At 40.9% G+C, this 25,736-nt stretch overlaps 1 protein-coding gene across 4 annotated transcripts in view; it reads left to right on the top strand.

The window, feature by feature from the left end:
* Window positions 1-25,736, top strand: part of EXD2 (exonuclease 3'-5' domain containing 2) — a 48,724-nt gene that overhangs the window by 4,310 nt on the left and 18,678 nt on the right. The window contains exons 2-5 of one of the 4 annotated variants that reach the window (XM_048219899.2): window positions 4,065-4,190; window positions 6,301-6,480; window positions 8,579-8,968; window positions 23,522-23,757. In XM_048219899.2, coding sequence (XP_048075856.1) covers window positions 8,627-8,968; window positions 23,522-23,757 — 578 coding nt within the window. In that variant the 5' untranslated portion in view covers window positions 4,065-4,190; window positions 6,301-6,480; window positions 8,579-8,626. Of the gene's footprint in view, window positions 1-4,064; window positions 4,191-6,278; window positions 6,481-8,578; window positions 8,969-23,521; window positions 23,779-25,736 lie in introns of all 4 variants that reach the window. The other 3 variants (XM_048219898.2, XM_048219897.2, XM_026519653.4) reach the window with 3 other exon arrangements.

Here is a 25,736-nt window from a genome sequence, read left to right as displayed (position 1 = left end):
TTATTTATTTATTTATTTGACAGAGATAGAGGCAGCCAGCGAGAGAGGGAACACAAGCAGGGGCAGTGGGAGAGGAAGAAGCAGGCTTCCAACAGAGGAGCCTGATGTGGGGCTCGATCCCGGAACACCAGGATCACGCCCTGAGCCGAAGGCAGATGCTTAACGACTGCGCCACCCAGGCGCCCCTCTGTTGTTTTTTTTTTTTTTTTTTTTATCAGAGCCATCCTAGTAGGTGTGAAGTGGTATCTCATTGTCATTTTGATCTGTATTTCCCTAATAGCTTTTCATGTGCTTATCGGCCATATGTATATTTTCTTTGAAGAAATGTCTGTTCAGATCCTTGCCTGTTTTTAACCAGTTTGTCTTTTTTATTATTGAATTGTAAGAGTTCTTTATATATTCTACATACATGCTCTTACCAGATATATGCTTTGAAAATATTTTCTCCCACCCTGGGGTTGTCTTTTCACTCTGTTGATGGTCAGTTCATTTCTTAAAAAGTTTTTTAAAATTAAGTTTGCTTTGCATTTATATGTTATTTTGACTATTTCTGTAAAACAATCTCTTTATTAAGAAAATAGAGTAGGGGCGCCTGGGTGGCACAGCGGGTTAAGCGTCTGCCTTCAGCTCAGGGCGTGATCCCGGCGTTATGGGATCGAGCCCCACATCAGGCTCCTCTGCTATGAGCCTGCTTCTTCCTCTCCCACTCCCCCTGCTTGTGTTCCCTCTCTCGCTGGCTGTCTCTATCTCTGTCAAATAAATAAATAAAATCTTAAAAAAAAAAAAAAAAAAAAAAAAGAAAATAGAGTAATTATAGTACCTTTTGCAAAAGGTTGTGGAGAGGATTGAGTAACGTATACATGATTGTATCATGTAAGGTACCTGGCACGTGCGGTGCGCTCTGTGACAGCTACAGTAATATGTCTCTGCCCTCTCAGGCTTCTATGTCTTCCGTAGAGTTTTCTATTTTTCTTCGTATCAATCTTGCACATTTCTTGTTGAGTTTATACCTAGGCGTGTATGTATATGTGGTGGTTGTTTTGTGTGTGGCTTTAAAAAGGTGTATGTTTCTATTATGAGTGGGATTTTCTTCATATTTTTATAATGGTTTTGGAAAGCTATTGATTTTATATTCATCAAACTTTCAGAGTGATAATTTGTAAAAGTTATGACTGGTTTACTTATCCTGGTGATTCCAGGGCAGTCATTCTGTTAGGAACCACGGTCCTTTTTTCTTTTTTTTCTTTTTTTTAACATAAGAGCTACACCCAACATTGGCATCTCCTGATCCGAGAGTCGCATGCTCTAGTGACCAAGCCAGCCAGGTGACACCCCCCCACCCCCCACCCCCAACCGTCCCATGGTTCTTTTTCATTCTGCCTTCTTCTGCCCTGGCTTGGATCTTCTTCCCTTCCAGGCTCTACTGTTGTGAGTCTTCCAACAGGTCTTTCTGTGTCTTGCCTTGCTGTCCTCCAGTCTGGCACCCACACAGCCGCTATGGTGTTCTTTGATCCTGGCACTTCCCTTGTAGGTCTGTTATTGGCTATAAGGTTTTCTCTTGTACCGCACTTTAAGGCCCCTCACGACTTGTTCTGGATCTGCTCATTCCCGCACGCTGTGTCTCTGTTTTCTTGTATGCACATTATGCTCCGGCACAGCACTATCCAATAGAAATATAATGTGAGCCCCATATATACAGTTTTCTAGTAGCCACACTAAAAATCTGAAGAGAGGGGCCTGTGGGTGGCTCAGTTGGTTAAGCGTCCAACTCTTGATTTCGGCTCAGGTCATGATCTCAGGGTTGTGAGATCGAGCCCCGTGTTAGGCTCTGCACTCAGTGGGGAGTCTGCTTGAGGTTCTCGCTCTTCCTTTTGCCCCTCCCCCCTCTCCAAAATAAGTAAATAAATCTTTAAAATATATATAAAAAGAAGGTAAACTTAATTTTAATAACATGTTTTATTTAACTTAGTATATTCAAATATTATTTCAACATACATATAAAAAAGCAACGTGGAATTCATATAAATAGAAAGTATAATAGAAGTTACCAGGGGTTGCAGGGGATGGAATGGGAAGCTATTGTTTAAGGTGTACAGAGTTTGTGTTTGGGATGATGAGGAAGTTCTGGAAATGAATAGTGGTGATGATGTACAATATTGCGAATGTAGTTAGTGCCACTGAATCATACACTTACAAATGGTTAAAATGGTAAGTTTTGTGTTTTGTATATTTTACTAAAATAAAAAAGATCCACCTTAAAAACTGATATGGAAATTATCAATAAGATACTGTTACATTTTTTCATAGTAAGTCTTCAAAATTCTGTATTTTACACTTACAGTACACATTAAATTTGCTTGAACTTTTTTGCCTATACTGTGGTGCTTCCTGCCTTTTGTATCCTTGTACGTGCTGTTCCCTCTGCCCTTCCCCTAGCTGCCTGCTCACCTGGATGACTCACGCTCATTTTCTGACCCCGGCACTAGCCTCCCATACCCATCTCCCAGGAGCATTAGCGATACCCGCGCTCCTTCCTCTTTGCCATCCCCGTGCTGCTCGGGGTTCTCTCCCTGCCCTGCAACCTGTTCACTACAGGTATTTCTCCTTTTCTGAATCCTGAATTTTTGAAAGCAGATTGTGCCTTTTAACCCTTTTTACCTAGAGTCTGACACAACGTCTGGCTTATTGAAAGTGCTACGTATGTGTTTGCTGAACGAACCCTTCGGCTGGAAAAACACCCACACAAAACCTCTCCATGTAAAAATGAATTAATATGTGTTTTGAATGTTGCCAGGCATTCCCTCATGTGGAGGTACCCTGCTTGCTCCTTCAGGTTCCCTGTGAGGCCTTTGTACACACGTGACAGAGAGTAAGTGAGGAACCTTACCATATGCGTGGGGACTCTGCATCTGAGGGATTCCTCCTCAGTGGAAGCAAATCAATAATATTTTGTTTTTTTAAGCTTTTTCTATTTTAATGTCACCTTATTTTAATATTATAAAATATGGAGATAGTATGAAAATGCAAAAATAAATGTAAAAAATGAATTAAAACACATGCGAGAAGATGTTATTTTCTTTGAAAACAAAAATTCACTTATCTCTGCAAAATGATTTTTAAGTGGAGAGGGAATGTACACTCAAGATGCAGATTGGCCTCAAAGGATGAAACATTTGGCTGAAACAAACAAGGTAAAATTTAAAAGAAATGTAAAGCTTTGGATTTAAGTGCAAAATATAAATTATAAATATATAAAATGGGGGACTCAATTTGGTATCAGTGAATTTCAATTGACCACAAGCTTTATATGACCCACCATTGGGTTTCTTCTACTCCAAAATGAGTCATTTCATACAACATCAGTAAAATCTAGGGTCCAGACACTAGCAAGTAGTAGTACCAGTGTCGTCCACAGCAATTGGACCCTGTCTCAGGTATTGAATACCGACCTGGGTGCCACATTTTAAGGGATACATCGACAAACTTGGAGGCGTTCAGAAAGACCCGGCACAGTGGTGACCCTCCCAGGTCGCAGGAAGGCTGCTTGGTTTAGGAAGAATGTTCTAAGGGGAGCCATAAAAGCTGTCTTGACATATCTCACAGGCTCTCAGGAGGGAGGAAACCCTGTTGTTATTTCAGGGGCCTGACTGGACATCAAAGAGAGCAATTACTGGGGTGCCGGGGTGGCTCAGTCAGTTAAGTACCCAGCTCTTGATTTCGGCTCAGGTCATGATCTCAGGGTTGTGACATTGAGCCCGTCCAGCTCCATGCTGGGTGTGGAACCTGCTTAAAATTCTCTCTCTTTCTCCCTTTACCCTTCCCCCCTTAAAAAAAAAAAAAACCTAAAAAGAGAGCAATTTCTGAGTAGGGAACTTTTGCAGAATGCAAGGACTTTTCAACAAAAACTGCCTCTTAAGGTAATGAACCCTGTTCTTAGAAGTATTCACGTAGAGAGACCAGGTCATGATCTGTCAGGATTGCTACAGAGAGGCTTCTTAACTTGTGCAGGAGCTGAATTTGGCTCCTGAATTTTCACGCTGTGATTCTTTGTTTTCCTTTAATAGGAGTTCTGTGGTTTGTAGAGCCCAGTAGCAGTAAGAGCTGACATTGATGGAACCCTAATGTGCTCGCCAGGATGCTAAGTCAGGTGCTTTGATCACCTTACTTAAGCCTCACAGGAGTCCTACCAGGTAGGTACTATCTTTCCCATTTACCAATGAGGAAACAGAGACTGAGAGAAGTTCAGTGGATTGCCCAAGTTACATAGCTAGCAAGTGGCAGGGTCTGGATTTGAACCCAGGGTATTTGACTCTAGAGCCCTTTTCCTTATCCTCTACCTTAGGCTGCTCCCTGAACAGCTTGACATACTCGTTTAATTCATCCAAATGTGATTTATTTCAGGAATATAATCATGTCTTAAGTGGGATATTTACTTTGCCTACCTGTAAAAAGAATCAATTAAAAAAAAAAACTAGTAACTTTTCTAATTATCAAGAGATACACATACTTGCATAGAATTTGAAAAATCAAAATTATAATCCTACTACCATTAGGTAATCACTGTTGTCAGCTTGATGTTCAGTTACTGTGGACAATTTTATTTTATTTTTTTAAAGGTTTTATTTATTCATTTGAGAGAGAGAGAGCAAGAGCACAAGCAAGGGGAGCAGCAGAGGGAGAGAGAGAAGCAGACTCTGCCCAGTGAGCAGGGAGCTTGACATGGGACTCGATCCCAGGACCCTGGGATCATGACCTGAGCTGAAGGCAGACACTTCACTGACCGAGCCACCCAGGTGCCCCTACTATGTACAATTTAGAAAAATAAATTAAAATGGCAGACTCTTTTCAGTCATGGGAGGAGGTGAGACACTGAAAGCTTTGGATCCCAGAGCAAGCCCTTGGCGAGTTATCTCAGTCCGTTTGGGCTGGTAACATAGAATACCACAGACGGGGTGGATCGTAAGCAACGGAAGTGTATTTCTCCCAGTTCTGGAGGCTGAAGTCCAGGATCAGGGGGCCAGCATGGTTAGGTCCTGGGGAGAGCCCTCTTTCGCAAGGCGGACTGCTGACTTCTCACTGTATCCTCCCACGGCAGAGATCAGAGGGAAGCAAGCTTTTACAAGGGCACTGATCCCGTTCGTGGGGCCTCCACCCTCATGACCTCACCTAACCCTAATCACCTTGCCAAGGCTCCACCTCCTAATACCATCACACTGGGGGCTAGGATTTCAACCTATGAATTTTAGAGGGACGCAGACTTTCAGCTTGTAACACAAAATTTGTAACACTTCTGGCCCTGCATTGAGCCATATTGTTTCTTTTTAGCACCAAGGCCCAGTAAGGGGAAAAATACTTTTTAAATTGGAATAGACAGATTTTTGTAATCGGATGATTAAAGTAGAGACATTTATCATAAAACATAACAATTGGAATTGCGTTGTATTCATTCGATGAGTATTTATGATTATGAATCCTGTGCTAGTTACTGGGGATATATGTAGTGTTGAAGGAGCCAGGTGAGGTCCCTGTTTTCATGGAGTTTACAATCTAGTGGGAAAGACAGACAGTGAATGAACCAACAGTTATTCATCAGTCAGGCCAACAGGAAAAAGTCAGAAATATTGCTGATTTTTTTTTAATATTGCTGAATTTTGACAAATGTGTATACCTGGGTGACCCAAGCTTCCATCAAGACTTGGAATGTTACACACTATTCTAGAAAGTTCCCTCTTGCCTGAAATGCTCTTCCCTAGAAATTTTCATGACTGGCTATTTTTTTGATACTCAGTGCTCCACTTGAATCTCTCTTCCCTGTAAACCGGCCCCCCCACCCCGCCAGGCAACTACTGTCCAGATCTGTGTCTACTATAGATTAATTTTAGTTGTTCTAGAACTTTATGTAACTAGAACTGTACAGTTTCTCTTTTGTATCTGGCTTCTTTCACTCAGCCTGATATTATTTAAGATTCATGCAAATATCAGTATTTCGTTTATTTTTATTATTACTAAGTAGTATTCTACTGACAGGTAGCAACTGGACTGTTGCTGGGGTTTGGCTATTATGAATAAAGCTGTTACGAACATTCTTAAACAAGTCTTTTTGTGGATAGATTTAATTTATCCAGATTGGGACTCAGAACTGTACTAAATCTGATGACCTCCATCTTCCAAACCTTCATTACATGGACGTTGAGTTTCTTGATCTATCCTTCATGTCTCTGCTATGTTTTCTTCATCTTTCTCTCTGTGCTACATTCTTTTTTTTTTTTTTTTTTAAGATTTTGTTTATTCATTCGACAGAGAGAGAGACAGCCAGTGAGAGAGGGAACACAAGCAGGGGGAGTGGGAGAGGAAGAAGCAGGCTCATAGCGGAAGAGCCTGATGTGGGGCTCGATCCCAGAACGCCGGGATCACGCCCTGAGCCGAAGGCAGATGCTTAACGACTGAGCCACCCAGGTGCCCCTCTGTGCTACATTCTGAGTGAGTTCCTCAGATTTATCTTCAATTCCCTAACTCTCTCTCTGTCTGACCTGTTTAACTTGTCTTTTGAGTATTGAATTTTTAAAAAATATTTAACAGATATTTTTCATATCTAGAATTTCCATTTTTTGTTTTCTCCTGTTCATGTTTTAGATTTTATTTTCCTTAATTTCCCTGAGTGTTATTATTGTAAAGTTCCTTTCGGATCTCGGATGTGGATATTTTTGTTTGGTTCTATTGTGAACTGTTTTTTATTGGCTTTAAGGTTTTTTGATTTGTGTTTTGTTGTTATTCATTTATGATTGCTCTTCTAGGGACTGGTCTTCTGTAGAAGTCCTGCATGTTTCTTGTGTGTTAGAAACAGACAGACAGAAACACACACACACACACACACACACACCAACAGAATGCACCAATTCTAACCATTTTAATTTTAGTTTCTTGGCTTAGGGTTTTCTTCTGTGAGGATAGTATGAACTTGGGCCCTGTACTGCTTCACAGAGCGGGCTTGAGGTCTGCCTTCCCATGAGGAGCTCTGGTCATACTCTCAGCCTTGGGCAGGTGGCTTGCCTGGACCCTGGTGGGTGAGCACTTTCAGTTCCTGTTCCTGGACAAGGTAGCACTCTCCTGGGTCCCAGGTGTGCCCCGGGCTTGTGGCCTAGACTTCCAGTCATGGGCTAGCAATATACCCCAGCGCTGAGTTCTGGTCTCTGCCCAGCTGTATCTCCCACCCACTTCCATTTCTGGCACCTGATGATTTCCCTTTCTTCTTTTTGAGTTTAATTCTGCATTATACTTTTATCTTTTTAATGTTTTCTCCAGCATTTTGTATTGTTTCCAGTGGGAAAGGGAGGGTTTTTTGTTTTTTTTAAAACATCATCTCAGATTATTTTAACTAGAAATTTGTGCAAATTCTTTAATCTCATTAAGCCTTCAGTAAAAGTACTGGAGAAGGTACACATGAGTACTTAGCACAGTTTCTGCACTAAAGTAAATCTTTTTAAAACAACACAGCCATTTTATTGTTTTCATTAGCAGTGTAAGAATTATGATTTTATTTTTCATCTCCAATGCCGAATAGCTCTGTAGATATGACGATAGCCCAGGGTTGTTGTACATATTAAATTATTTAAAAAATAATTATTACTGAAGCTTTGAAAAATGATAAGAACGGTACGCATTCAGTGGGAAACTCCCAGCCATAGAGAAGCGTAGGCAGGGTCTGGTGGATCACTGCGGCTTTGGGCATGAGAGATTTTAGGCCAGAGCCCACAGATGGGTGGCACAGAGCCCGGAGTGTTTTTGTTTGGCTGGTACAATGTTTTAAAAACTGTAAATTTGTTGCTGACACTTAAAAATAGTGACATTTCACATAAAATTTAGATATCTGACTTCTCTTGAATAATGGAGTTATCTGACTGTACTGGGACTGCTTCCCAAACAGGATCAACCCCCTTGCGCTGAATGGTTGACTCAGAATAGCTCTCCGTGACTGAGGCCAAGGGCTGCTTACCCTTTATTGTTACACATTTTCTGTTGTTATTTAAGTAGTACAGAAATACTACTGTATATCCATTTCTCTGTCAAAAATAGGAACACAAAAGATAAATGGAGAAAACCACATGTGATAAGAAAAATGGAAGAGAGACTGTTGTGTGGGGTTTCCCTGACTAAAGCCATCCGCCATTCTTATTTCTTTTTTTAATTGTGTCAAATAATAGAACATCAGAGAGATCACAGTGGTCACCTAAGGGTAGCAGGGTTATAATTAATTTTAGATTTTTCAGATTCTTTTCAAGAATTTGTTCTTGTCTATGTTCTTATCTGTGTTCAGACACCCTGTTGTCACATGATGAAGTGAGTGCTGGGCAGCTGGTAGAGGATGGGGGTTTTCTCGGGTGGAATGAAGATAGAGACGGAGAACAGAATGTAGAGAAGGGAGAAAAATAAGTATCACTCTTCCCATGTGGAAATTTGTAGCATTTTGTTTTAGTTTGTGGACACAGAGATTGTAAGTGGATCGCTTTTTAGGGGAAAACATGTTTCCATCTAGGTTTAAATTCTGTGTATAAATATATTGTTGCCACTTGTTTTGCAGATTGTGGGATTAGTGATATGCTTTCCTAAAGAGCACAAAAAGTTGAAGATGTCTAGATACTTAATGGCTTTGACAGTGACCACCCTTGTCGGTGTGGCCGTGGGGGGGTTTGTCCTGTGGAAAGGCATCCAGCGGCGGAGGAGCAAAGCAAGCCTCGACCCTGGGCAGCCGCGGCGGCAGCAGCAGCAGCAGCAAGCACCGGGCAGGAGGGAGCTGTCCCCTCCACGAGAGGACCGGCTGCACGCCGGTGCCCCCAGAGCCTCATGGGAGGAGAGGATCCTCAGAGCAAAGGTGGTGACTGTGTCTCAGGAGGCAGAGTGGGATCAGATTGAGCCCTTGCTTAGAAGTGAGTTAGAAGACTGTCCAGTGCTTGGAATCGACTGCGAGTGGGTAAGTTAAAAAGCAAAAACAGAACGTGTGCACCTTTTCTGCTTTTCTAACAGGTGACTTGCATAGTCAGGTAGAGGAGGAGAGTAAAGGAGAATTAGCCTGTTCTCAGCTAGCTCACAACTAGAATTTAGCAGAAGGAGAAGCTGCCTCTCTTATCAGGATAGGGGAGTGCTTACAGGATAGGGGAGGGTTCTAGAGTGAGGCAAATCCGTACAAGCTCCATTTTGACCACTTATCATTCCTCGAGCTTCGACAAGCTACTTACTCTCTCAGAGTCTCAGTGAACTTGTGTCCAACAGGGATGTAATGGTATCTTCCTCCCAGGGCATTTCAAAGGATTCGAATAGACAAGCCCTAGAAAGGGTTCAGCGTGGCTTTTGCATATAGTCAGTGCTCATTAAGTATTAGCTACTATTAATATTTTTAATAGTATTTTCATAAGGATGCCATGGAGAAGATAGTTAAGGAAGTCTACCTACATGGGAATTATTACACAAAGTAGCATTTAAAGACATAACAATTAAAATTTGAAATACTATTTACTCTCAGCCAGGTGCTTTGCTGTTTTATTTGCATCATCTCGTTTAATTTCCACAGTAATCCAGTGTAGGAACATACTACTGTTACCTTCACTTTACAGCTAGGGAAGGAGGCCTAAAAAGGTAACCACTTGAGCCCAGGGCTTTCTTAACCATCTGGATAGTCCTTCCCTCCTTCCTCCCTTCCTCCCTTCCTTCCTTCCTAGATTTTACTTATTTAGAGAGGGTGCAAGTGGGGGAGGGGCAGAGAGAGAGGGAGAAGGAGATCCCAAGCAGACTCCATGTCAAGTGCACGACGCCTGACACGGGGCTCGATCTCACAACCCCGAGATCATGACCTGAGCCAAAATCAAGTCAGGCAGTCAACCGCCTGAGCCACCCAGGCACCCGGCATCTGGTTGATTTTCCTACAGCTCTTCCTTTGGGAGAGTTGTTACGTAGCTGGGATGAGGGTTATATGGTGGATCCCCTCCTCTATCATTCTGACTCACAGAGTGAACTTTAATCTCCTTGAAACAGAGATATTATAAAAGTAGAAATAAGTCATAGTTATCATTTCTTACTAATTCAATAGAATGCCTTGCCAAGATTCTCTGATGTATTTCTTCTGGGTATCTAGGATATGGGCTCGAGCCAGGACATGGAATCAGAAGAGGCCCTAAGCAGAATAGCTGCCACAAAATCAGGTCGGAGCATGGTGGGAGGCCTGGCAGGTGCCAATGCAGTGATGGCCAAGGGAACACGTGGCAGCGTGGGCAAGGTTTAGTAGTCATGCAGGACCCCATACCTTGGCTACTGGAGGGTACTGCATTGGATCAGCAATAATAGTAGTTGTTTCTGCCAGTGACCTTGGGCAATTAGGAAAGGATGGGATACTTTTGGTGTATTCTGTATAAGAAATTATATCATTTTAGAAATATTTACACCAACAATAATAGAAGAAACCATTGCTAAACAGTGAGTTTTAGTAGATGAGGAAAATTCACTTTTCCCAAACACCTTGATTTTCTAACTAAGTGAAGTATCAGTGCATCAGCAGGGTAGTCTGAAGTGAATAGTTAGTGACAGCAGTTTAGTTACTATAGCAGAGGCACGGGTAAGTTAAAGTGGCAAGTAATCTCAAACCTACTTCGTTTTGGCTTTGGGTAAGTATTGAACTCCTGCTGGAGGCCAGATCTCCTTCAGGTGTGATTGCATTTCCCTGATTGAGGCCAGAGAAAAGCTTTAGGAAGAAAATCATTCATTCCTTTTCTCTCTATTCTTCCATTTCTTTCTTTCTTTTGTCTTTTTAGAGTTGGGGGAGGGGCAGAGGGAGAGGGAGAGAGAGAATCCCAAGCAGACTCTGCGCTGCGTGGAGAGCCGGACACGGGGCTCAATCTCACAAACCTGAGATCATGACCTGAGCCAAATCAGGAGTTGGATGCTTAACCAACTGCCCCACCCAGGCACCCCTCCATTCTTCCGTTTCTATTTCCCTTCCTTCTTTATTCACTTTTTGTGTTTGTTGAGTTATGGTTTTTGCTCATGTCTAACACAGTGAGTATTTGTTTGGATTTACCAAAGTGTTGACCTTTTTATCTGCTCGTTTTCCCGTATCTCTCAGACCTTCATTTTAGGATCATGTCCTTCAAGGTCATCCTGTAGTAGTTTGTTTGTTTCTTTTTTTTTAGAGAGAGAGAGAGAGCGAGAGCTTGAGAGCAAGTTGGGGGGGGGTGCTGCAGAGGGAGAGAGAGAATCTTAAGCAGGCTCCACACCCAGCACAGTTCCATTCCCCATCATGGGGCTCGATCTCACAACCCTGAGATCGTGACCTGAGCCGAAATCAAGAGTCAGTCACTCAACCGACTGAGCCACCCAGGAAGCCCTAGAAGTTTATTTCTTGAGGGCTCATTAAACTTATTGTCATTGTTATTGTTTGAGAAGTGTCTTTATTTTACTCTTGATCTTGAAAGATACTTTCACTGGATATAAAACTCTAGCTTGGCAATGTATCATCATTTGCAAGACAGTATTCCAGTGTCTTCTGGCTTCCATTGTTGCTGTTCACTGTCAGTCTAAATGTTGATTCCTCATAGTAATCTAACTTTCTGTAGCTGCTTCTAAGATCTTCACTTTGAGTTTGTGGCTCTGAAGATTCACTATGATGAAGCTAGGTGTGCTCTCTGTATTTCTGGCTTGGGGTTCAGAGAGAGCTGGAAATGAGGATTGGTATCTTCTTTGAATTTTTAAATTCTCTTTGAAAATTGTCTTTACCTTGTTTGCTCTTCTCCTCCTCCTCCTCCTCCTCCCTTTCTTCTTCCTTTTCCTTCTCATCTTCCTCATTGTGCTCCTTCTTTCTTGCTGGAATTCGGTCAGCCATATTCTGAACTTTTTATGCTATCCTACATGTCTGGTAACTATATATATAGTTTATATAAACTCTCTCTCTCTCTCTCTCTCTATATATATATAAACTATATATATATAATTTTAAATATTTATTTGAGAGAGAGCAAGAGCACAAGCAGGGGGAGGGGCAGAGGGAGAGGGAGAAGCAGACTCCCCACTGAGCAGGGAGCCTGACATGGGGCTCGATCCCAGGACCCTGGGATCATGACCTGAGCCAAAGGTAGATGTTTAACAGACTGAGTCACCCAAGTGCCCCTCTCCTTTATATTTAACATATTGTCATCTCTCTGGATTCATTCTGCACCGTTTCTTTAGGTCTTTTTTACAGTCCCCTTTTTCTTTATTTAGTTTTGTCTCATCTGTTTAACTTGCCCCTTAAGGCTTTTTTTTTAACCTTTTTTTGTGAAATAAAACACATCAAAGTGCCTGAAACAAAAATAGCTAAATGATTTATCTGAAGAGAACAGCTGTGTAGCTAGAAACTAGGTCAGGAAATAGAAGATTGCTAGTACCCCAGGAGTTCCCCTTATGACCCCTTGTAATCGTTATCCCCCAAGGGTTATCATTATCCTGATTTCATAGTATTCACATGCTTGTTTTTCTTTATACTCTTAGTACTCAAGCCTGCATCCCTAAGCACTATAATTTGGATATGCCTGCTTTTTAAATTTAATATATATGAAACGGTCAAGTAATGTATTCCTTTGTGTCCATCTTCTTTTGCTCAGCATTGTGTTTCTGAGATTTGCCTGTGGTGTGTGTGACTGATTCTTTGCCATATAGTCATCTATTGTATAAAAATGTCACAGTTTATTCATCCGTTCTGATATTGATAGATATTTGGGTTGTTTGTGATCTGGAGCACTTACAGAGAATGTTGCAGTGAACATATGTACTCATTATTGGGCATCTATATCTATGAATGGAGTCCTGGGTTGTAGAATTGTGCATATGTTTAACTTATATGGATAATGCCAAGTTGTTTGCCAAGGTGGTTTTCACTAATGTACCCGCCAGTCAGTACTGTATGAGTGTAACCATTGTTTCCAGAAGTAGTTCTACTGATTTAACTTCCCACCAAGAGTATATGAAAATTGTCTTTGTCACATATCTTGTCAACATTTGGTACTATCAGATTTTTATTTGTTTTTAATTTTTATTTACTTTTTAGTACTGTCAGATTTTTAAATATTAACTTTTCCCATGGGTGTGTGTAATATTTCATTGTGGTTTTAATTTTCATATTCCTAATTACCAGTGAGGTTAGGATTTTTTTTAAAAGATTTTTTATTTATTTATTTGACAGAGAGAGAGACAGCCAGCGAGAGAGGGAACACAAGCAGGGAGAGTGGGAGAGAGAGAGAAGCAGGCTCCTAGTGGAGGAGCCTCATGTGGGGCTCGATCCCAGAACGTGGGGATCACGCCCTGAGCCAAAGGGAGATGCTTAACGACTGAGCCACCCAGGCGCCCCAAGGTTAAGATCTTTTTTAAAAAGGTTTTTTTTTTTAATCCAATATATTTATTTAATTATACCATCTTGCATTTTCTTTTTTTTTCTTTTTCGGAGTTTTTATTTAAATTTTAGTTAACATACAGTGTAATATTAGTTTCAGGAGTACAGTACAGTGATTTGACACTTGCATACAACACCTGGTGCTCATCACAAGTGCACTTGTTAATCCCTGTCACCTATTTAACCCATCCCCAACGCACCTCCCCCATCTGGTTCTATATAGTGAAGAGTCTGTTTCTTGGTTTGCCTCTTTCTCTCTCTTTCTTTTTCCCCTTTGTTTGTTTGTGTTGTTTCTTAAATTCCACATATGAGTGAAATCAAATGGTATTTGTTTTTCTCTGACTAATTTTGCTTAGCTCCATCAATGTTGTTGCAAATGGCAAGAGCTCGTTCTTTTTTATGGCTGAGTAATATTCCTTTGTGTATATACACCACATCTTCTTTATCCATTCATCAGTCAGTGGACCCTGAGGCTGTTTCCATAAGTTGGCGATTGTAGATAATGCTACTTTAACAGCGGGGTGCATGTATCCCTTTGAATTAGTATTTCTGTATTCTTTGAGTACTGCAATTTCCGAATCATAGGGTAGTTCTGTTTTTAACTTTTTGAGGAACCTCCATACTGTTTCCCAGAGTGGCTGCACCAGCTTGTATTCCCATCCACAGCGCAGGAGGGCTCCTTTCTCCACATCTCATCCTCACCAACATCCTCTTCACATCCTCACCAACACCTGTTGTTTCCGGTGGTGTTGATTGTAGCCATTCTGACTGGTGTGAGGTGGCATCTCATTGTAGTTTTGATTTGCATTTCCCTGATGCCGAGTGCTGTTGAGCATCTTTTCATGTGTCTGTAGGCCATCTTGGATGTCTTCTCTGGAAAAATATCTGTTCATGACTTCTGCCCACTTTTTAATTGGATTATTCATTTTTTGGGTGTTGGGTTTTATAAGTTCTTTATATACTTTGGATACTAACCCTTTTTCAGGTATGTTATTTGCAAATATCTTCTCCCTTCAGTAGGTTGCCTTTTAGTTTTATTGATTGTTTCCTTCAGTGTAATACAAATTTTTTATTTATTTTTTGGTTGAGCATCTTTTTTACATTTTTTTTTTTAAAGATTTTTTATTTATTTATGTGACAGAGAGACAGCCAGCGAGAGAGGGAACACAGCAGGGGAGAGGGAGAGGAAGAAGCAGACTCCCAGCGGAAGAGCCTGATGTGGGGCTCGATCCCATAACGCCGGGATCACGCCCTGAGCCGAAGGCAGACGCTTAACGACTGCGCTACCCAGGCACCCCTGTCTTTTTTACATTTTATGACTCATTTAGATATCTTCTTTTATGGAGTACCTGTTCAAGCCTCTTGCTCCTTTTTCTTTGAATTTTCTTTTTCTCACTGATTTATAGGAGTTCTTTATATATTCTGGCTATGAATCCTTTGTGAGTTAAATGTATACCTTATATGTTTTCTCCCGTACTGTGAATTGCCTTTACATTATTTTTTTTTAAGATTTTTTTTTTTTTTTAAGTAATCTCTATGCTCAACATGGGGCTCAAAATCACAGCCCGGAGATCAAGAGTTGTGTGCTCTACTAACTGAGCCAGCCAGGCGCCCCATCTTTACATTCTTTTAATGTTATCTTTTGATAATCAGAAGCTCTCTATGCTGCAGTTTAAGAAGTCTTATCCTACTCCTAGTCATAAAGATATTCTCCTATATTATTTTCTTGGGAGTTTTGTGGTTTTAACCTTGCACATTTAGATTTACCGTCCACCTGAAATTGGTGTGTGTCTGCGCCTGCGGGCATGCATGTGTGCGTGTGTAGGCTGTGAGGGGGAGTCAAGTTTCATTTTCCCCCCATATCGATATCCAGTTATTCTAGGACCACGAACTGAAAGGATAAACCTTTCCTCACTGCTCAGCAATGCCACTTAACCACAAAACAAGTGCCTTATATAAGACGTGTTTCTGCGCTCTCTAATAGTCTGTTTTTTCTATTTTTGCACCTATAATCACAAACTATCTTAGTTACTATTTTATCTTGACTCCTGATATCCGGGTCAGCAGTACTTGTCATCTTGTTCTTTTTCCAGAATATCTTAGTCTTGGTCCTTTACATGTCCTTATGTATTGTATTTATTTCTGCTTCCAGGTTTTTGATATTTTGATTGAAATTGTATTGCATCAGTAGATCAATTTGTGGGGAGTAACTTCTTATAATTTTGAGTTTTCTAATCTAAGAATATTTATTTAGTTCTTTAATTTCTCCTAAAAATCTGCTTATAGTTTTCTATGATTTTAAAAATTCTATTGTAAATGAGATCTTTAGAATTTTTTGTGTTTCTGGTATAAAGAAATGCATTGTTTCTTATATATTTCTCTTACATTAAGGAACCTTACTAAAGTCATCATAGATTCTTTTGGATTTCTGCGTACACTGTTACATCATTTGAGAAATGATGATTTTAGTTCTTTCCAGTCCTTACACTTTTTGTTTCTTTTCCTATCTTACCGTAGTGACTAGGATCACAGCGTAGTGCTTAGTAGAAGTGGTGATAGTAGGCATCCTTAACTCATTCCCTATCTCAAAATGATAGCTTTCCACATTTTCATATTGCATATGATATCTGTCATAGGTTTGTTTATAGAGCCCTTTACCAGATTAAATACATTGCATTCTATTCTTGGTTTGTTAGGAGGTTTTTTTAAAAAAATTATGAATAGTTGAATTTTATGAAGTGCTTTTTCTGCATTTTTTTTCTTTATTATTTTTTTAAACAATTTTTTAAGCAGGGTGGGGCAGAAGGAGAGAGAGAGAGAATCTTCAAGCAGGCTACTTGCTCAGTGCAGACCCTGATGTAGGGCTCGATCTTATGACCCTGAGATCATGACCTGAGCCGAAATCAAGAGTCGGACGCTTAACCAACTGAGCCACCCAGGCGCCCTTTTCTGTGTCTTGAGATGACTATGTAGTTTTTCTCCTTTATTCTGTGGTGGTGGTGAAATGCATTGGTTTTTGAATTTCTGGAGTAAATTCAACTTGGTCATGATGTCTTATTCTTTTTATACATTGCTGAATTCATTTTGCTAATGCTTTTTAGAGGATTAAAAAAACAACAACTATGTACATGAGTGATACCGGCTTGTAATTTTTTTTTTTCTAGAAATTACCCTGTCTGATTTTGATAAAAAGTCATGCTGGTCTTATAGAACAAGTTAAGGCTTTCCTTATTTTTGCATTCTCTGGAAGAGTTTGTATAATATTACCATTCTTTTTTTCTTAAATATTTGGTTAGAATCTACTGATGAAGCCATCTGGAGTTTTTTTTGTGTTTTTTGGGTTTTTTTAGGGAAGTATTTGAATTATGGGTATCATTTCTTTCTTTCTTTCTTTCTTTCTTTCTTTCTTTCTTTCTTTCTTTCTTTCTTTTTTTTTTAAGGATTTTGTTTATTTATTGGACAGAGAGAGCCACAGTGAGAGAGGGAACACCAGCAGGGGGAGTGGGAGAGGGAGAAGCAGCCTTCCTGCTGAGCAGGGAGCCCGAAGCAGGGCTCGATCCCAGGATCCTGGGATCACGCCCTGAGCCAAATGCAGATGCTTAACGACTGAGCCACCCAGGCGCCCCACGGATATCATTTCTTTAATAGTTTTAGAGCTATTCAGATTTTCTATTTCTTCATGCCTTTAAAAAAATCATTTATTTAGTTATAAGAAAGTCATCTCTTCACCCAGTGTGGGGCTCGAACTCCTGACCCCAAGAACAAGAGTGGCATGCTCTTTTGACTGAACCAGCCAGGCACCCTATCTTCATGTCTGTTTTGGTAAATTATATTTTTCATCTAAAGCTGCTTTCACATTTTAATATTATGGGCATAAACTTGTTTATAATATCTTCAACAGTTTTTCCCCCGATCTGAAGCATATGTAGGGATGGCTCCCTTTTCATTCTTGACATCACTTATTTGTGCTTCTGTCTTTTTCTTGATTACTCCTTCTATGGGCTTTTCAATTTTATTAGTCTTTTCAGAGAACCAGCTTCTCACTTTATTGATCTTCTTTATTATATGTTTTTGTTCTATTTCACTGATATCTGCTCTCTCATTTTTTCCCTTCTACTTGCTTGGGTATAATTGGCTACCTTCCATTAATTCTTCAAACTACTTTAATCTGACCTCCTACTATACTACCCTACTGAAACTGATCAAGTTGATGGCTTTCTTGTTTTCTAATCCAGCAGACACTTATGTGGACTCGTGTTCTTCTAGCTCTCAAAACCATCTGCATAGTTCCTACATAAGACATTCTTCTTGGTTTTCGTGTCTTCAGACTCTCCTGTCTCCTATCATACTGTTCCCTACTCTTTTTCATCTTCTGATCTCCCTTTTACCTCACATCTAAATATTGAGGTGGCTCAGACTTGGTCTCTTCTCTATCTACCCCAGGGATTGCAAACTTATATGCCTACAAGTTCCAGACGGGAAATGTAAATGAAGATGTGGAGTGATGGTTTGCGTTTTTGAGCGTATAGAGATATTCTTAAATTTCATAAGGAAATATGCTCCCTCCCTTTTTTCTTTAAATACAAGGCCTCTATAATCTTTTATTTTCCTAGTTTGAACAGAGACATGGATCCTGAGAAATACTTCTTTCTATTAGAAAAACAGTGGTGGAGTGCCTGGGTGGCTCAGTTAGTTTAAGAGTCTGACTTTGGGGGCACCTGGGTGGCGCAGTCGTTAAGCATCTGCCTTCGGCTCACGGCGTGATCCCAGCGTTATGGGATCGAGCCCCACATCAGGCTCCTCCACTGGGAGCCTGCTTCTTCCTCTCCCACTCCCCCTGCTTGTGTTCCCTCTCTTGCTGGCTGTCTCTATCTCTTCAAATAAATAAAAATAAAATCTTTAATTAAAAAAAAAAGGGTCTGACTTTGGCTCAGGTCATGATCTCAAGCAGGTGGGGGGCGGTCCTGGGGTGACTCTGCGCTCAGGGGAGTCTGCTTCTCCCCCGCCCCTCCCCCTGCTTATGCGCTCACATTATCTCAAGTAAATAAATAAAATTTTTTTTAGAAAGTGGTATACAAACAGTGGTAAATGGAAAATGATAGTTGGCTTCAGTGTTGAGAAGACATTATGGTGAATTAAAGAATTCATGCCTTATATAAATGGGGAAGCTGCTATACAGGTCAAGCCACGCGTTCCCAGGTTGTCCAGTTCTTTAAAGAGAAACTTTCAATATAGATTTTTTTTAAAAATGTGAATTTAATAATTTTTAAATTTTGGTCGAAGTTTTTAAATACGTGGAGACCAAAATAATAATAATATTAAACATGTCTGTGGGTCAGCAGATGTGTCCATGGACCACTAATTTATCCTCTAATCTACATTTTTCTCTTAAGTGATCTTATCTATTTTAAAACTTTAAATATCATTGATAAGCTGATTGATAAAACTCCAGCCTTTTATATCTACCTGCCTATTTGACATCTTCCCTTCACTGTCTAATAGTCATTTCAAGCTTAACATGTTCCTAAAAGAACTCTTGAGTTTTCTTCCCAAATCTGTATTATCCTTAGTCTTCTGTACCTTTAAGATGAAAATCAGGGAAACATCCAACCCCCAAGGGCTAACCAACAGAAATGATTGGACTGAGAGTCAGACACATGGGACACCTGGGTGGCTCAGTCGGTTAAGCATCTGCCTTCGGCTCAGGTCATGATCCCAGAGTCCTGGGATCAAGTCCCCACATTGGGCTTCTTGCTCAGCAGGGAGCCTGCTTCTCCCTCTTTCTCTGCCCCTCCCCTCACTGGCACTCTCTTGGTGTCTCTAGCTCTCCCACTCTCTCTCAAATAACTAAATAAAATTTTAAAAAAATAATAAAGTCAGACACAAACAGGTGGTTGTGGTATGCTGGGTTTCTTCAATGGCAGAATATATAGAAATTCAGAGGAGTGGTTGCACAAACAGGAAATAACACAGCATGCTACCAGATAGAGGTAGAGGTATGGGTTTCCAGACCCCACAAAATGAGGTTTCTGCTGTGTTTTAGAAGCTAAAACATACCTTTCTCTTGGGAAGGTGGGGATGGAGATGTTCAATATCTTTCTGGCCCCTGTCTCCTGCCTGATTTTTTTCTAGAGTCTCTGGCTGCAGATGTCCTTGCTCAACAGGTGCAAATAATTGGCGCAACAAAGATTGAATGAAGTGAAGGTCATTTTCCGAAGAGCACTGTTCTGCCGGCCCAGGCTTCAGGCCTACTGGAGGCTTACTTCCTTTTCCTTATCATTAACCCCTTTTTAGTCATACTACCTGTGCTGTCTCCAAAACAGATATTGCCTCCGTCTAGTTCTCTGCATCTCCTCTGCTTCCTCCCGAGCCCAAGCCTCACGTGACTCTCATCTGGACCTTTGTAAAACCCTCCTGACTGGCCTCCCTGCTTGGACCCCTGTGCACCTATAATCCCTCCTCCATATGGTAACTAAAGTGAACTTCTGAAAATGAAAGTCAGACCGTGTCAGTCCTCTGCTTAAAACCTTTTCATTGCTTTGAATACAACCGACATGTCTTAATTACTTATCTGTACTTAAGGACTTCCGTGCTCTGGCTTCTCTCAGCATCTCTGACGTGTCTCCTGTTCTCTTCCCATCCTCCTCTTTTTTTTTCTTCTCATCTTCTTATTATTACTTGCTAGCCTCATTAAGCCTTTATTCTGTCACTTGAAAAGGACAAGCTCGTTCGTGTCTCAAAGCCATGGTCTAAATTTAACTGATACATAAACTACAGACTAAGGGTGCTCATTAATCTGTTCAAAGCCCAGAAGAAGGTCCCAGATCATTCTTTACTCTCTGCTGCCATCGTGGGGTCATTTAAAGAATCATGGGCTTTTCCAGAAAGTTTAATCAGCTCTGGACTTCTAAGAATCCTGTAGCCAAAATGGGCCATCAGAAAGGAGACTCTCCAAAACAGTGCTCTCTAAGTGCATCACTGAAATACAAAAAGAGTGTTAGAAATTTTGTCTATAATTCTTGGTGGCATCATTCATTAAAAGGTTTTATTTTGTGTATGTTTAATAATGTCTATAACATGTTAATATAGTACTGCATGTTATAATGTACAAATACATATTTATATATGTTATGTATGTCCCAAACATTTTTTATGAGTTGACTAATCTAAAAAAAAAAAAAATGGGGTGCCTGGGTGGCTCATTCGGTTAAGCGTCCAACTCTTGATTTTGTCCCAGGTCTTGATCTCAGGCAGGACCCATGTGCTCCGTGCTCAGTGGGGAGTCTGCTTGGGATTCTCTCTCTCCCTCTGCCCTACCCCCCACTTGCACACATGTATTCTCTCTCTAAAATAAATAAGTAAATCTTCAAAAAAAATCAGAGACCACTGAATTAAATAATGAAATTTAAGTGTATCTCTTTTTGTTGTTGTTATTAAACATAACTTTGGTAAGCCAAGAGTTCCATTGTTTTCCATGAGTAGTTAGTGATGTCGAGGCAAGAAGATCCTGGGAAGCAAAGGGGGGAAATATGAGAAATAAAGACTAGATTAGATAACTTATTCTTTAAGCCGAATTGACTCTGATAAAAACATTATTCTTCTACTTACACATTCTCTATAAATTGGGTACCTACTGGAATCATAAACATTTGAATTCCTAGTGGGAAAACTTAATATGATACATTGGATCTTAAACATAATCCAGAAACAGTATTAAAAAGACAACTTATTTATCTAGTTGTTTATTTAATGTATTTTAGACAGTGGAACCCGACTGAAAAGATGTGCAGAGACCCACCGTAGGAATTTGCAGTGAGTACTAGGTCAGATTAACAGTGCGAAATACCAGAAGTAGAGATGTGTGGCTTTTTCTTGGAGAGAGCTGGTATGTGGAGGAAGGGAATTATTCACTAATAAAAAGGCAATTTGGCCACATCTAGATGAATTGTTATTGAACAGGAACCAGTAGGGGCACCTGGGTGGCTCAGTCGGTCAAGCATCAGGCCCTTGATTTAGGTTCAGGTCATGATCTCAGAGTCGTGAGATCGAGCCCCGTGTTGGGCTCCATGTGGGGAGTGTGCTTCTTTCTCTCCCTTTCCCTCTGCCTCTTTCCCCTGCTCTCTCTCTCTCTCTCTCTCTCTCAAATAAATAAATAAATCTTTAAAAAGAAAAAAAAAAAAAAAGAACAGGAGCCAGTAGTCAAGTTATAGGTCTTTTTTGACCTTGGCTAAGCCCTAAGAAAGAGACACATTAGAAATCAAACTGGCATGCTTTTTTGAGGATCTGGAAATCGCCCTCATTGATAAAGCGCTACCTGAGAAGGGAAGTCCTGAGCCTTTCGTGAGTCAAGCCATGGTTTTACTTCGTGAAGTAGAAGTCAAAGAGGAGTGCTCTCTGAGCTGTGTTTCTAACAGCCGCTCTGTGATCTTGACTGTTTCCTCTCTGTGGTTTTGGTCACCTCAACTATGCAATATCCTACCTTGGATTACTTGCTAACACTTCGTTTTACCTTTGTGGTTTTTTTTAAATAATAATATTTTTTATTATATTGTGTTAATCACCGTACAGTACATCCCTGGTTTTTGATGTAAAGTTCCATGATTCATTACTTGCGTATAACACCCAGTGCACCATGCAATACGTGCCCTCCTTACTACCCATCACCGGCCTGTCCCAATCCCTCACCCCCCTCCCCTCTGAGGCCCTCAGTTTGTTTCCCAGAGTCCATAATCTATCATGGTTCATTCCCCCTTCTGTGTACCCCCCCCCTTTCTTCTCCTACCATTCTTCCTACTTCTTATGTTCCGTAAATGAGTGGAACCACTCCTCTGGTATTTACCATGTCGTTTCTGAGGGCGTGAGCTTGTGTGTATTGTACTCTACCAATAAGGCTGTAATCCCTAAGTCACGTTCCATCTCCTGCGTAACTTCATAGCCACAGTGGCGCGTGGCACGGGGCCTGGCACAGTGATACCGCGGTGGTGAGAGCACCACGCTGCCCAGAGCGGCGTTCCTCACTGTGAGTAGCTTGGGCTGTGAGTCATTGTTGTGAGGGGCTGCGTCCCGTGTAGTGTGGGATGTTTAGCAGCAATCTGGCCTCTACCTGTTAGATACTTGTACACCCCATCCCCCAACTGTGACAACCAAAAATTTCTCCAGACGTTGCCAGATGTCCCCGGGGTGTGTGTGGGGGTACACATATTAAATCTCGGTTGAGAACTTCTAGATTGGGGAATTTGGGTTCTAGTCCCAACTTTGTCATTATCCCTCCGTGTGTAGGCAGACCGCGTCACCTGTAGGTCCTAAATTTCTTCTCCTGAAAAATGAGAAGGATTGGGATTTCTTGGGTGTTTAACCTGGATTCTATGGATGGCTTTAGAGGATCTTTTCGTTAATGTGAACTTTGCAGGTAAATTTTTCTGGGAATAATTTCTTAGCTTTCAGCTTTTTTCTGCAACTTATCTGTTACCTCAAAAAGATTAAAACTAGGTCAGTTAATATATAAAGTGATTTTCATCTCTTAAGATATCAGGATCCTACCTTATGCTCAATATAGCTTTTTTTTTCCCCTTAGTGAACACCATTTGTGATCACAAAATGCTGAGAAAGCACTTTGTGCTACCAGGATTTTTTATATTGGCAGGTACCACTTACTTCTAGTACTGTATTGTCTACCTCTTTGCAAAAATTGGATCTTGAGGCAGTAACAGTAAGAGCAATGAGTAGCGTTCCTAGCACGTGCATTGAAGAGTCTGGATAATGAAAAGTATGTGTTTATCATTTGGCACTCTACTCCGTAGCCTTTTTTCACTTAGACTTTTAAAACCAGTACATTTCACATGACTCAGCCAGCTCTCCTCGCTGTCCCTTGTTAGGGATGGCTCACATTTCAGGCTCGCGTGTGGCCCTTTGTTTAGGTTGCTGCTTCATGGAGTCCGTAGCATTTGTTAGCATAGGCTTATCCTTCGATTTGAACCAAAACGTGGTCAGCCGCTTCCTTTGGGAAGTTAAGGATGTACTTCTTAGACTTTTTTTTTTTTTTTTTGTCAGTTTCATGTTGTACTTGGTGCTGTGGTTGGGCATGACCTGTGGCCCTGTTTTCCTCCATTGCAGGTGAATTCGGAAGGCAGAGCCAGTCCTCTGTCCCTCCTTCAAGTGGCCTCCCCGAGCGGCTTCTGTGTTTTGGTTCGCTTGCCAAAGCTGATCTGTGGAGGAAAAACACTACCAAAAACATTGTTGGACATGTTGGCAGATGGCACGATTTTAAAAGTTGGAGTAGGATGTTCAGAAGACGCCAGCAAGCTTCTGCAGGACTACGGCCTCGTGGTGAAGGGGTGCCTGGACCTCCGGTACCTAGCCGTGAGGCAGGGGTATGGTTTGTACGAATGCTGGGCTTCCTGTAGTGCCGGGCAAATATTGTAGCAAGATTTGTGGAGTACTGAGAACAGTAATGAAGCATCTAAAATTTTTTAGTAGCCTAGAGGCTTCTGACATGCACATGAATTCATGAGGAAATAGTCCAACCTCTGAGAAAACTTTAGTTACCTCGGATTGGTCTCTCTGGGTGAAACATTGATAAGTAAGGTGTTTCCATAAGCTACAGGTTGTAAACTGATGGTGCCCCTGGCTAAATTAGGGCTTCACATTTTGCTTTTGCTTTTTTTTCCTCCATATGATATTTTGGGGAATTTTTAGTTTAAATCCAGAAGATTTAATGTAAAAGTCTGTATTTGGGACTTTTGAAAAATCAGATTGATTTGACTGAGGTCAGTGGTTCTGAATGGTAGCAATTGCTGGGGAGAGGTGGGTCTCTTTAGATGCCCGTGCTCTGTTCAGTTGTCAGAACCCCCACCTCTCCCATCCCTTGTAACCCCAGCTCATCCTGATAAACATTTGAATTTGCAAACCCTGCTTTAGGCCAAAAATAGTAGTAGACTAATGCGTTACTGGGAGAAAGATTTCCCTTTTCCTTGGAATTCTATTCTTATGGAAATTCTATGCTAACTTGTTTTTCAGGGAGTGGCAATAGCGTGTGTGTGTGTGTGTGTGTGTGTGTGTGTTAATAATGTGGAGAGAGGTAGCCCCTTCCCTGCCTCAAATGACACTGACATTAAAAGTTCAGAGGATTTGGTAAACTGAGAGAGGGCCTGATTAAAATCTCTTACCTTTTTTAGCATAAAATGAAATTTTATTTTAGCTTAGTAGTTTGGCTTATGTATATACAACTCTCGTAAGTATCAAGCGTTTTCAAGAAGTACGTTGGCATATTTACTGTAAAAAAAAATTTAGATCTGTGAAAGTATTTGGAGTGTCACCCCAACAGCCACCTCTCACCAGGACTTCCTGTCCCGCCTCCCCCACCCCCCTGCACCACCTCCCCAGAGGTGTCCACTGTCACTCTCTGCTGTTAGAGGGGGTGGGTGTAGGACCTAAGAGTTGACCCTGGAGAGAGTTGTGTGGTGGCTGTTCCTCATTTCCCTCATCTGCAGCAATAATTAGGTTCTCACCTCCCAGGACTGGTGTGAGAATTCCAAGAGTTAAACTACATGAGGAACTTAGCGTGTGTCACACAGAGACGGTGTGGTGTACTGCTGTGTTCAGCTCTTACTGTCATCATCACCGTCGTCATTGTCCCTGCCTCCTTCAGAGCCCTCATCGATCAGTGTGTCCTTCCAGATCTCTCCTGTGCAGTTAGTCCTCGCCATGAATAGACAGAAACGAGAAGTACATGAATTCTCCGTTTCACTAAGTGCAGAATGGCCATGCATCAAAATAAGAATTTGGCCAAAGCTGAATATTACCATGAACTTCTCTAGAAGTAAGAGTGAAGTATTTATAGGCCTTTCAGTTTTTAATGAGATTTAAAAAAAAAACATTTAAAAAATTTTTTTTATTGTTGAACACTTCTGTAGGAAAATTAGAACTTTTTGACATTATAGCTTAAGAAATTTGACATTATAGTGCAAGGATTATACTTCACGCTATTAGCTATCGGCTGCTCCTGACATTTGCCATAAGTAGTTGTTTCTTTCAGTTGATGTTGGGAGGAGCACATTTTTTTGGTACTGCTTTTCTTCTTACTCTTTATATTTTGTGTTATGTGTTAACCAGAGATAATTTATTACAGAGATTGTCGTATGTGACTTTGGACTCTTTCCTAGTGAAATTTTGAAATGGCAAAGATGGCATCTTGTTTTTAATTAATCCTCAAGAAATGTGCATCCTTTCCAAATACAACGTTTAAAAAAAGACTAATGACCTAAATGAAATTAAGTAGCTTAAAAATTAAGTACTGTCCTTCAGCGAGGGTAATGATTTCAAGAGTTAT

This window comes from Ursus arctos, unplaced genomic scaffold (assembly GCF_023065955.2).
Source record: "Ursus arctos isolate Adak ecotype North America unplaced genomic scaffold, UrsArc2.0 scaffold_25, whole genome shotgun sequence".
Taxonomy (NCBI): domain Eukaryota; kingdom Metazoa; phylum Chordata; class Mammalia; order Carnivora; family Ursidae; genus Ursus; species Ursus arctos.
This window is presented reverse-complemented; position numbering and strand designations above follow the sequence as displayed.